Genomic DNA, 13,157 nt, shown 5'->3' on the forward strand with positions numbered 1-13,157 from the left:
ACTGCACCTAGAATGTATTCTTTACCTTGATTCACCTATTGGCATTACTATTTTGCCCCTTTCATTCTCTGGTGTTCATACAGGCAAAGGATTTATTTCTGAGCCATTTGAGATCGAGTTGCATTCGTCTTGGTCAATTACCACCACACCCTCCCATGTGTATTTCCCAAGAGGAGGAATCTTCCAATATTATCACAATTATCTGTTAGCCTCAGTAAATTCAGTATAATGCTTTTATCTGTTGTCTGTGTTCCAATATTTTTCTTGTTGACCAAAAGTTATTCTTTATAGCATTTTAAAAATGCGGCCATCTTTTAATTCCATTCTTCCATTAACTTTTTTTTTAAGATTTTATTCATTTTTTGAGAGGCAAAGTTACAGACTGAGGGAGAGACAGAGAGGTCTTCCATCAGCTGGTTTACTCCCCAAATGGCCACAACAGCCAGAGCTGAGTCAATCCAAAGCCAGGAGTGAGGAGCTTCCTCCAGGCCTCCTCCTTGGGTGCAGGGACCCAAGCACTCGGACCATCTTCTCATGCTTTCCCAGGCCACAGCAGAGAGCTGGATTGGAAGAGGAGCAGCTGGGACCTGAACCACTGCGCATAAGGGATGCCAGCTCTGCAGGTGGAGGCTGAGCCCTCTGTACCACAGTGCCAAGCATTTTTTTTTTTCTTAGAAAGCAGGTTCCTGTCCAGGATCAAATGCTGTATGTAGTTACCCTGTTTCCTTAATACTCTTTAATCTAGAACATTCCTTCAACCTTTTTTTCTTAAATATTTTTTATGATACTGACTTGTTAAAACATATAGTGTCTTTTTTTAATAAAATGCCCCTTCTTTGAGGATTTTCTGAAATGTTTCCTCTTGAATATGTTCAGGATATGCATTCTTGGCTGCAGGACTAAAGAAAGCGTAGCATATCTTTCTCAGGCCATCCCATAGGGAAGCACATGTGGTCCAGTTGTGCCTCGCTGGTGAAGTTAACTTTGATTTCCATGTTAAGAAGTGTGGTCTGAGGCCGGCGCCACGGCTCACTAGGCTAATCCTCCGCCTTGCAGCGCCGGCACACCGGGTTCTAGTCCCGGTCGGGGCACCGGATTCTGTCCCCGTTGCCCCTCTTCCAGGCCAGCTCTCTGCTGTGGCCAGGGAGTGCAGTGGAGGATGGCCCAAGTGCTTGGGCCCTGCACCCCATGGGAGACCAGGAAAAGCACCTGGCTCCTGGCTCCTGGCTCCTGCCATCGGATCAGCGTGGTGCGCCGGCCGCAGCGCGCCGGCCGCGGCGGCCATTGGAGGGTGAACCAACGGCAAAGGAAGACCTTTCTCTCTGTCTCTCTCTCTCACTGTCCACTCTGCCTGTCAAAAAAAAAAAAAAAAGAAGAAGAAGTGTGGTCTGATTTCACTGTTGTTAGTTATTGATTCTCCCCTTACAACTAATCTGCAAAATGTAGGGAAAGGCTTTGAGACCATGCTCTCCCACTACTTCTGACCACTGAAATTTGGCATACTTTCCCATTCTCTACTGGGCCACTCTTAGCCTTCCGTGGCTACAAAATGATTTTCCAAACCAGGTTCTCTCCCTCCACGAGCACTCATTCTGTTGGGCATGGTCAGCACACTGCTGTGCACAAATCTTTCTCTTCCACTCCCTTTGTCTGTACACTGGTTGTTCTCATGTTTCCAGCACAGACCTAGGGTTTCCTAGGTCTGGCTGGGGGGAGCCCCTTTGTGTGAGCCCCTTGTCCTGATAACAAGCCTCCATCGTATTTTATTTTTCATGCTTCCTTACTTTCTGGAATAACAGGATAGTCCAAGTTCATTTCTCCTTTCCTTTCCTGTATCTTAGAATGGGTCATTTTTCCCAAAAAGCTGTGGGTTTTTTTGAATGGGGGAATGTGAAATACTACCACCATTTATTTTTGCATTTCTCAGTTAATTGACATATGGATTGTTTTGAGATCTGAGATACTATAGAAGAAAACTACCTGAATATCTTTGCCCATCTGGGGCCTTGTGTACCAACTTTTAATAGGTATACAACCAAGAAAGGTCATGAAAAGTCATGGACTGTCCACTCTTGGTTATAAACCCAAAGAAATACCAATTTGCCTAATTACTATTTCCCATATTAACCCGTGTGAACTCTTGCCATGAATTTAGAGAAGACTTCTGAATACTGGCTCAAATAAACCAGCAGCATGGTAAGTTCTTAAGCTTTATATTTAGTGAGGGAAATGTATAGGCGAGTGAGGGCTCTATCTAAAAGAGAAAGGGAAGTCTGGATTCATACCGAGCAGAGAGCCTGCCAGGAGCAAGCCTTGTGGAGGAGCATGCAGGCCGGAAAGCCTGGAGCAGGTGGCCCGAAGGCCACATGCCCAAGGGCACTGGGCAGCAAAGGGATCAAGGGTAGGGAGGAAAAAGAAGGGCTGGGCCCGCCATGCTCCAGGCCTTTAATCCACTTCCAAAGGGAGTAGTTAATTAGTCTGATTGGCAGGTGAGTGCACAGGTGTGGTCAGGTAGGGGCATGAGCTCACACAGGGGGCCGTCATGGGGGCGTGGTGAAGGCGTGGTCTTCCAGCTCACAGATCTAATCAATTTTATCCTATATGCCTGCCTACATCAGAAATGAGTGCACAAGTACACACACACACACACACACACACACACACACGAAAGTAGTCAAAGTAGCTTTACTCATGACTCCTGTATGTGTTGATGTAGGTATATTTTGGTTTCATAGATCTGAAGTGCTCATAAGGTTGCTTTGGTTTTGTCAAAAAAGAACTCTTAGGCTCAGGAGGAGGCCAGAATAATCAGTGGGCCGGGGTGATAATGGACCATTGTGATCCAAAGGCTTGTTGTCTGAGACTGGAAATGGCGATATTACTGATCGTTTCGATGTATAATGAGTGGAAAATGCTGAGACTTGGCCACCTTGCCCATTCTTAAGCATCTCCTCACAGGGTGCTACTTAGAGATGAGCAAAGTGGAAGTCACTCAAGCCGGTGTCTCCCACTGTCTTCCCATGGTTCTGATCTCAGGGATGCCAGCAGCTCATTTGAGAGCGCTTAGGAAATGAAAGTGCATTGCTGGGGGCCCCTGCTGTTAGACGATGATTAGGATCACTCTTTTTATTTTCAAAAGTGCCTCCCCAGGGGACAGCAGAGTGTCCCAGGATCCCCCTTGCACCTTCCAGGGGCCCCGCAGACTCAATTAAAATCGTGAGCAGTCATTCACCAAATAGGCTGAGAGAGTAAATACCCTTCTATCAGCACCAAACCATTCCAGGTAGAGGGCTCCCTGCCACTCAGGGTTAACAGAGAGGTGAAACGGTCTAGCATCATGGATCTTAGGCATGGCCCAGCCTCTGTAGCTTCAAGTTTCTTCCTCAAAACTGTCCTATAGGGCGTCCTGAGAATCAGGGCTTTGAAGTAGTTTGTAAAGTGACTTTCTAAGCACAGGAAGCATCATGCCCAAGGTACATAGTGGGCTCCCAGGAAGTTAGATGAGCCTTTGGGGGAATCAGGAACTAGGAAAATGGATGTCTGTGGAGTCCCCTCTAGGCGGACACTGCCCTGCCGTGGAGTGAGGAGAGCCCCCGCCCACACAGGCCCCTGGGGAGTCAGCCTTTGTGCAGTGCACAAGCTCACAAGTGTATTGAACGACCCTGGAGAGATGACCTCCAGGGATAGTGCCCCCATACACACCACCGCCACCAGCACTACCGCGTTTGTGCATTAACCTCTTTGGTCCTCTGCTCTCTTCCCCTACCCTGCAGGCCTCTCCGCGGATGGTGGTGCCAAGCGCCAGGAGCACCTGTCCCGATTTTCCATGCCTGACCTCAGCAAGGACTCCGGCATGAACGTCTCCGAGAAGCTGAGCAACATGGGCACCCTGAACTCGTCCATGCAGTTCCGCAGCGCGGAGTCGGTGCGCAGCCTGCTGTCTGCGCAGCAGTACCAGGAGATGGAGGGAAACCTCCACCAGCTCGGCAACCCCATCGGCTACAGGGACCTGCAGGCCCACGGAAGGATGCATCAGAGCTTCGATTTTGACGGGGGGATAGCAAGCAGCAAGGGGCCGGGCCAGGAGGGCGTGAGGATCCAGCCCATGAGCGAACGCACGCGGAGAAGAACTACGGCGCGCGACGACGGCCGCCGGTTCCGGCCGCACCGTTCCCGCCGCTCCCGCCGCTCGCGCTCGGACAACGCCCTGCACCTGGCCAGCGAGCGCGAAGCCATCTCTCGCCTAAAAGAAAGGCCCCCTCTGAGAGCCAGGGAGGACTATGACCAATTCCTGCGCCAGCGCAGCTTCCAGGAGAGCCTGGGCCAGGGGTCCCGGAGGGACCTGTACGGCCAGTGCCCCAGGACTGTGTCGGACCTGGCTTTGCAGAATGCCTTTGGCGAGCGCTGGGGACCCTACTTCACCGAGTACGACTGGTGCTCCACCTGCTCCTCCTCTTCCGAGTCTGACAACGAGGGCTATTTCCTTGGAGAGCCCATCCCGCAACCGGCCCGCCTGCGATATGTCACGAGCGACGAGTTGCTGCACAAATACAGCTCCTATGGGGGCCCCAAATCGTCCACGTTAGGCGGCAGAGGACAGTTGCATAGCAGGAAAAGACAAAAGAGCAAAAACTGTATCATTTCGTAATGTGATCGTGGTCAGGGAGCGGGGCAAGGCGGGAGCTGAGAATGTACATTCAGAAACTTGGCGATTTTGGAGCGCTCTGGGGTGGGGGTGGTGTTTGGGCAAGCAAAGGGGAAATGACGGAGGCGAGGGTATGGATGGACTCAATTGGTAGTCACGGTTATTGGCATGTTGAATCTTATTTGCACATTTCACTTTGGAAACACAGTAGCCCACGGGGGCCAGGGTTGGTCACCGCGTCCTTCCCACCGACTGTGGGTAGAGTTGCCGGCCGGCCAGCCAGCAAATCATTTCCTGCTTGCTTTTATCTTCTTCTGTTGTTTTTCCTTTCAAGACCTCTAAGTAATTTGTTTATTAGCCAGGACCCAAGACTTAAGTTATTTCCATGTCCATTGTAAATGCAATGTAAATGAGAGTTCTGATAAAATATTTTTGTATTTTGTAATATCAAAGGAATTTCTATATCGTAGGACTCAGTGGGGACTTGCATGCACATCTGGCATTGTCTTTGAGTAGTAATCCAAAGGTGGCCCAGGACCACCTGGGTTTTTTTTTTTTTCCTATAGAAATTTGTTAAATGTCCGTGAGACTTTTTTTCAAAGGAGTATATTCAATTTGGCGTTTTTTTGTGGCTGGAAAAAAAGAAAAAAAATATTATACCCAAAGCATTTTATAAGTTTGCTCCCTCCCTCAGTAGAATTTTTTTTCTCTACAAAGTGCTAGTACTTCTTCTTGGATTGCAAATGTAACTTTTGCCAATTAGAGAGACCAACCAGTGCCAGTCGAGTTCCGTGAGAAACGCCATCCCTGCTGGGAACTTGAAGTTGCTTACTCTTGCTCTGTCCCTTGGGGGAAACACACGTGACTGTGAGTGATGCCGTTGTGTGTGATGTCAGCATGACGTTGTTTTGAATGTGGCATTCTTTTCTGGTGCTCATGTTTCCTGGATTGTATTATCTGCTTTCCTTTACCAAGGCAGACAGAACTGCTGCCTGCACCTGACAACCAGTTGTCCTCAAAGCAAATGAACTGAAGCATTTGGAATCGCAGGACAAGAAGGGGTCCTGGGAGTCCCGGTGTGTTGCATGTGATGCGTGGAGAAGGAACAAGGCAATCAGAAAACAGAAAGCAGGTCAAGGGTTAGACAAGGAAGGAGACTCTAAAGGAAGATCAGGGAAGAAGAACTTCGGGAAATGAAATAGAGGAGAGGCGACAGCCCCTTGCATAGCCCCGTGCTGTAGAAAGAGGATCCACCTTAACAAGCTGAGTCAGACTTTGAAAACCAGACTTTGTTAAAAGGGGCGGTTGTGGGGGGGGAATGTTTCGTTTTGAACTTGAAGGACTGTTGGTTAGACAGAAAGTGGGTGCAGAAGTGAGTTTGCTTAAAGAAGACATTTCACGGTTGTGCTGTTTATAGTAAAATAGAACTTCCTACCTTGCTTCAGGTAAAAATGAAGCCCTCGCTTTCTCTCCCATTCTCTTCCTCCCCGTGATGGATTGTGGCCATTGAAATAATCCGTCGGAGGACCCACCTTTAGTGAGCTGTACCGTCAGTGTAGTACACGGTGTGTCTCAGTGGTGTCTGCCATGCTGAGGTGAGCGTGGTCTCTTTTCAGTATAGTACTTAACATTTTCTAGTATTTTTTTATGGAGAGAATGTGAAAAGTAGCTTTTCAGACACCATCCCACATGGGTCTGGGGGAAGGAAAGGTGTCAAGGATGTGGTAGTGACACTCCATTCAGGATGTATTAAAATAATTTGCTTTTCAGGTATTAATAAGACATTTGTCATTGTCACTGATTTTTTAAAAAAGCAATGCAAATGTTGGTCGTGGCTGTTTTCCGCATGCTATCTTCATATCTAAATGCTTCATTAATTATCCGAGCCTCTGGAGAATTAACTATTACGTTTGTATAGTAAGTTTGTAAACTGCTTGGCAAACTGATTAAGAAATAACGTGCAACACCATGCTACTAAAGTGGCAGATTTCTGGTAGAAATTGAGCGAGTCCCATTTGGAGCTTTGAGTTCTTTAATTGATGAGAATATAAAGGCACTTGGGGAAAAAGAAAAGAGAGGGGGGAAAGTAGATCACTGAACTTAGCAAATGGTTGAAAAGCTGTACGTCCTCTGTGGCCCCACATTCAGTGAAAGAAAATTCTCCCAGTGAAAAGTGGCTTTCTGTCTCCATCCTTCCCAAAACACTTTTTACATTTCCCAAGTAAGGCTTTCACCAAGCATCAGCAGAAAGCGGGTAGCCTAGAACGTGGCACACACCCAGAGGGGTCTAAGGAGTGAGTGACTTCACATCCAGCTGCTCCGAGCCTGAAGGAGAGTGAGATGCCATCCGCGGGGGTCACACTGTCTGCCTTCGAGATCCCCTCCACCTGTCGCACCCCTGCAGATGTCTGCTGCCCACGCAGGTGCAGCCAGGCCCCTTACAGAGACTGCTGGAGGAGGAAGGCCAGGTCCTTGCAGTGAGGCAGCACATCCAAGTGGATGGAGGATGGCCTTCCCCTTCTGGGAGACCTTGTGTTGGGAGTCCCACTGGTGAGTGAGAACGTACACATAACGCCCCAGAATCCCATTCTCAGAAATCCACTGCATTCTTCCCTGAGCCAAGAATGCAAAGTCCTCCCCTGATCCCTCCAGCCTCACCATTACCTCTTAGCGGTCAGGTTTCTCTAGTGAGTGGGGTCTGTACTCAGCTCTTCCTTCATCATTCCTTCTTCTTAGTAGACCAGGTTTCAAAAGAGTGATCTTTTCCCAGTTTCTCCACTTCTGTGATGCCTCGATGGTTTTTTCTTTTTTTACTACCTCTCCTAATATCGATGTTCTTGTCTTCTGATGAAACAGCAACTCTGCAGTTCATTCATTTCCTGCTGCAGCTGATGTCGGTGGCAGGAGACCAATTTCTTCCCAGGCCCAAGAAGTGTAAGTCGTTGACGGTTTCCGGAATGCCCCGCTGACGCACACCGCCCTTGGTACTATGAAAACATTGCTAAGCAGCCTGGCGGCTGTGAGCCCGACATGCTGGGGCTCTTCCTTCTGTCGCACAGTTCTGGGATCTCTACCAAGTGTGAAGGTGAATGAGGTGAGGGAGATGAGAGCCATGCTTCTGGCTTTCCGCATGTCCCAGGGAATTCGCCCTGGTGGTGTTTGAAACCTTTCCACATTCACTTCTTGATTCTGTAGTCCTTCCTGTCTGCCCCGTGCTGCTGAACACATGAGTAATATTGTGTTTTTAGCCTGGAACCTGGAGGCTGCATTTCCTCATCCTCTTTTACCGTGCGATGCTCCTGCACTGTGACACAATTGATTTCCTCTCCTCTTCCAGCAGCTTTCTGCTCTTGAGTATACCACCACCCAGGGTGGAGTTCAGAGGGGACCAGTAATAGCATCCATATAGCACTGTCTGCCCTGGATCAGTGCAGACTTTCCTAGAAAATGTGGGTACAGCCTCAGAAACATTTGCAGTGCTCCTACCAGCGAGGGCCTGTTGATCAGAACCAGTCTTCTTAATGATCTCTGCACCCTAGGCTGGAAAACAGTGCACCAGAAATTTAGGAAAGCATCATTCATAAATAATTGAGACTCCCATTCCTCTGCTCCCCAGATGGTGGAGGCTAACAGAAGCTGACTTCCTGGGCTAAATGAAGACAAATCTCTTTGGCCTCCTTCTTCACACGCTCTTTGCCAATTAGTATCAGCAGCCTTCTGTTTATTTTGCAAAGGTCAAATAAGAGTCCATCTTCTTCTTCAGCTCATCCTACCTTGTAGCAAGTAATTACATAAATATTTAAGTTCCGAGGAGAAGTGCTCTTTGTGTCTTTCTAACAGAAAGCGGATTCTAACACCTAAGGAGGAGGACCCATGCATGACAAAGGAAAGTGGAAAATTGAACCAGTTTCCTTCATGCCAGAAGAGTTGCTGTTACCAACTGTTTAGCACCTTCAGGGCTTCAAAGTGGGCTCTGCACACTGCATTCCATATGCAGTACTCATCAGCCAGCCTCCGCTGTGGGTTTTGAAGGAAGTTTCCCATGGCTGCCTTTAGAGATACATTTCTTTCAACCCAAGAGAAGAGGAGATAAAGGGACCTTGTCTCCAGTGGTTTTTTCCCTTTGGGACCTCAGCAGACCCCAGAGCTTGTTTGTGTGACCATTTGGATGTAGTCATCAAGGTTAAGATCAAGAAAGAATTGGATTCTTTTTCCATTTTCTCATAACAGCCCAGTCAACACAAGACTCCCATAAAACATGACTCACTGTTGGGAGCTAGACTATTTTATAAGCTTACTTCCTGCTGACAGAACTAGCTTTTCTCAAGGGAATAAAATTGAGGAGGAGAAAGTCACATCGTGTTAGCAAATCCTTTCCATAAATTTCGATGTGATGCATCCACAGGATAGAAAACGTGTCCTGTTCTGTCCTGGGGGTTCTCTGAGCTAGCCTTTGAACCTACTGGGCGATTGGCCATTAACGCTCAGTGCATCGCTGATGAAGTTTCCCTCGGTTTTTCAGCGAGTCACTAGTAAAGTCTATTTTCAAGCCTATCTGGTTGATTTCCATATTTTTCCACGATTATATATTGGGATTCTAACACAGACCCTGACTTAACATTCTAAGTCCTGTGAGTCCACCATTTTCCTTGGAAAATTGGGATTTCAGCAGTATTCCTGCTCTTAAACTGTTCTTTCCCACACAGGATTGCTTTACCCCTCTTAAAACTTTGCAGGGCCTGGGAAGGGGAGGCAGGCCAGAGTCTGTGTTACGTGTCGAGTGTCAAGCGATCTGTGAGGAAGGCCTGCCACAGGCCTTTGGGCGTGTGCTCTGCCAGAGACTGTTCCGAACACTTTGCTTGAGATCTGTGCCCTGTAAAATGGATATGATGTTTTACTGATGTCTGTAATACATTTGTAAACTTCCAATAAAATTTGAATAAAAGAAATATTGCTGTCTTCTCAACCCTCCCTCACTTTGCAGATTTTTCTGGGTGATCTTTGCCTTTTGAGTATCTAAGCAGGAAAAGAAAAGGCCATGTTTCAAGGGATGCATTTTACTCACAATTGCTTGAGTCAGACATGAGTCTCAGCCCCACTATTATCAACATGGTGGGCCAGTTAACTCTTGCTTGTAGAGCCTATCTTGTGCCTTGTAGGATCATGGGAGGTTTAGCAACATGGGCAGCCTCAATCCATTTAATACCAGTAGCACCCCTCACACAAGTTGGGACACCTCAAAATGTCCCCACATATTACCTGTGAGGGCACCTCAAATTGCTGGTGGACAGCAGAATTAAAAGATGAGATGCTTTTGGTGTGAAAAGATTTTGAAATATGTGCATAAGAGGGATCTTCCAAAGATGTGGGGAGCAACTCGGACTAGACTAAGTTACTGGAATTAAGACTTATTCTATGCATCTGCTCTCCCACAATATGGCGCTGGGAGAGGAGGAAACAGCTTCTACACAGCTGCCTCTTGCCAACTTGAGTGATGACCTCCAGGAGCTGATCCTGCTCCTGATTGGAGGAGAGCAGCGTACTCGGCGTGTGGGCAGCCGAGTTGGGATTGGCGGAAGAGGACTATAAAGGAGGAGAGAGACAACATGCACCAGGAACATCTAAGAGGAACACCTGTGCAGCCCCCGAGAGAGCCGGCCGGCGGTGTGCCGCTCCCCCGCGGAAGTGGGGAAAGTGGCAGGGGGAACCGCCCTTCCACGGAGGTTGAAGGGATGGTAGCCAACCCGGGAAGAACCAGCAGCAAACCCGGGGAGGGCCGAGCAGACAAAAGAACAGCGCAGGGTCCTGTGTCGTTCCTCCGTGAAGAGGGGGAGCGACACAAAGAGTCATAGAAAATGCATGCTGAGAAAAAAACTATGCATGCATTTTAAAAACGCACCAAAATAAACTTACCTTTTAATAAGTTTTTTGAAACACTCTTGTATTAGGGTGACTACTGCTAAGAGAACAAAACAGAAAATTACAAATGTTGGTGAGGATGTGGAAAACTTGGAACCCTTATGCAATGTTGGTGGGGACATAAAATGAGCCAGCTCTCTGGAAATCAGTGTGATAGTTCCTGGGAAAATTAAAAATAGAGTTACCACAGCATCTAGCAATTCCACTTCTGGATGTAGGCTTCAGAGAATTGAAAGCAGAAACTCAGATATTTGTACCCCTTTGTTCTTAACAGCATTATTCACAACAGCCAAAAGATGGAAGCAACACAAATATCCACTGATGGATGAACAGATAAACAATACGGTATATTATGAACTCACAATGTTGTATTGTGCAGCCTTACAAAGGAAGGAAGTCATGACATGTGTTACAGCCTGAATATCAGAACCTTGAAACCGTTGTGCTAAGTGAGGTAAACCAGTCATATACAAACACTGTGGAATTCCACTCATGGAAGGGATGGAGAGTCAGATCCAGGGACGTAGAAAGCAAAAGGGTTGTGGTTATTCTAAGAGAAGGGTGGAATGTCAAGTTACTGCTTGGTGGGTACTGACTTTCAGTTGTCTAAGACTTCCAGAGATCAGATACAGAATAATGTGATCGAATACTCCTGAACTGTACACTTAGAAATGGTCACGACAGTTAATTTTATATGATGTTTATTTTGCCACAGTTAAAAGTCTCCACACATCACCACATATTCCCCTGAGGGCACAATTGCCTCCCCCAACCCTGGACCCCAGTGGAGAACCACTGGTTTCAATGCATGGCCTTCTTAGAATCCATTTCCTGAGGATTCTGGAAACTGACTCGTATCCAGGCCACACAGTTAATGTCTAGTTATTGGCAAGAATTGAAACCAACACATTGACCCCAAAATACTTTGTGTTTGCTTTTAAGCAAATAATAAGTGGTATGTCGGGAGAGTTACCCCCCTGGTTGTGTTCTGGTTAGGATGGTATTCATGTTGTCTGGGCCCAAGCCATCATGGAGAGTCAGTTTTCCCATGTCTGAAAGTTGGGACAGCAACACACAAAACACAAAAATACTTACCTTAAAGGGACATACAAACTACTTTCAGCTAGGCAAGGGATGGAGAGCCGTCAGTAGCCTCAGCCACCCTAACCTCAGGACCTGGGAGTTGGTGACAAGTGTGATGAAAGCCTTTGGCTAAAGGCTGATATTGAAAACAGCAATTCTTGTGCCTGTTCAGCTTATGGACGCTGCTGGGGTATAGGATCTGCAGGCAGCCGTGGTTTTGATTGTATGGCCTTGCTCTCTGTCCTCTTCAGCCAAAATGATCAGAGTGAAGAGCAACCTCATCAGCATTCTGTATGCAACCAGACCCCCTGGACTAACCAGATTGCCTGTCTCAATATTAACAGGAGCAGGTGTTGTGGCGCAGAGGTTTAAGCATCTGTTGACAACACCAGCATCCCATATCAGAGCGCCAGTTCAAGTCCTGGCTGCTCCTCTTCAGATCCAGTTCCCTGCTAATGCACTGGGGAAGGCAGCAGAAGATGGCCCAAGTGCTTGGACCCCTGCCCCTATGTGGGAGACCTGAATGGAGTTCCTGGCTCCTGGCTTTAGCCTGACTCAGCCCCAGCCTTTGTGGCCACTGGGGGAGTGAATCAGCAGATGAAAGATTCTCTCTCTCTTTTTCTTTCTTTCCCTCTCTGTCTCTATTTATCTCTCTGTGTGTCTATTTCTTTCTCTCTCTCTCCTCCTTTCAAATAAATGCACAAACCATAACTAAGAACTGCAAGAGACAGAGACGCCTGGCATTGGCAGCTGAAGTAAGAGAATGCATAGGGAGGAGCCTGAAGGCAGGGCCAGGCGCAGAGCATCACGGTAAGAAGCATGAGGAAGCAGAAACTCCGGCAAGGAGCAGGTCCCAGAACAAGGCCAAACAGGAGCACAGAGATCTGAACTGAGCCAGAAGAGCTGGTCCCTAGGACGCCCTCGCCTCCAAACAGCTTCCTGTTCCCGCCGTGGAGGTAATTTTTCAATATTTCCATTCGACTTTGGTCCCTCTCTACCCCCATCCCCCCTGAGCTTTTGTGCCATTACTATACACACACAGCTTTGATTAGGTGTTCCTTGCAACCCAAATGAAAACAGCTCAGTGAATTCTTTGTTGCAAAAGATTGATTTACTTGGAAGGCAGAGTTAAAGAGAGGAGAGAGATCTTCCATCTGCTGGTTCACTCCCCAAATTGCCACTGGGGCTGGGCCAGGCTGAAGTTAGGGAGCTTCTTCCTGGTCTCCCATGTGGTGCAGGAGCCCAAGCACTTGGGCTGTCTTCCACTGCCTTCCCAGGTCATTAGCAGGGAGCTGGATCAGAAGCAAAGCAGCCGGAACTTGAACTGATGCCCACATGGAACGCCGTTGTCACAGGCAGGCGCTTTACCCGCTATGCCACAACCTACTGAATTTGGAATGCCAGCTGTGCGCCTTTTCCTTTGTCCTCCTCTCCCCCTTAAGTTTTTACATCAATCTCAACTGTGTGCCGGTAGTCTTGGGAACTGCCCATATCCTGTCTCTCCCAGCCC

General features: G+C 47.8%; 1 protein-coding gene and 1 long non-coding RNA gene across 8 annotated transcripts in view; both read left to right on the forward strand.

Moving 5' to 3' along the window:
- PRICKLE2 (prickle planar cell polarity protein 2) overlaps nt 1-9,594 on the forward strand; it is a 368,819-nt gene extending 359,225 nt beyond the window's left edge. For all 5 annotated transcript variants that reach the window (XM_008260882.5, XM_002713291.6, XM_089305987.1 and 2 more), the window contains one exon: nt 3,774-9,594. In XM_008260882.5, coding sequence (XP_008259104.3) covers nt 3,774-4,648 — 875 coding nt within the window. In that variant the 3' untranslated portion in view covers nt 4,649-9,594. The remainder of the gene's footprint in view (nt 1-3,773) is intronic.
- Nucleotides 9,595-12,238: 2,644 nt separating this feature from the next.
- The window catches only part of LOC149124326 (uncharacterized), a 39,550-nt gene continuing 38,631 nt past the window's right edge, over nt 12,239-13,157 (forward strand). For 2 of the 3 annotated variants that reach the window (XR_016214758.1, XR_016214757.1), the window contains exon 1: nt 12,239-12,603. This is a non-coding gene — a long non-coding RNA (uncharacterized LOC149124326). The remainder of the gene's footprint in view (nt 12,604-13,157) is intronic. The other variant, XR_016214756.1, reaches the window with a different exon arrangement.

Source organism: Oryctolagus cuniculus, chromosome 10, assembly GCF_051225735.1.
Source record: "Oryctolagus cuniculus isolate XC-2025 breed Fujian yellow rabbit chromosome 10, ASM5122573v1, whole genome shotgun sequence".
NCBI lineage: Eukaryota > Metazoa > Chordata > Mammalia > Lagomorpha > Leporidae > Oryctolagus > Oryctolagus cuniculus.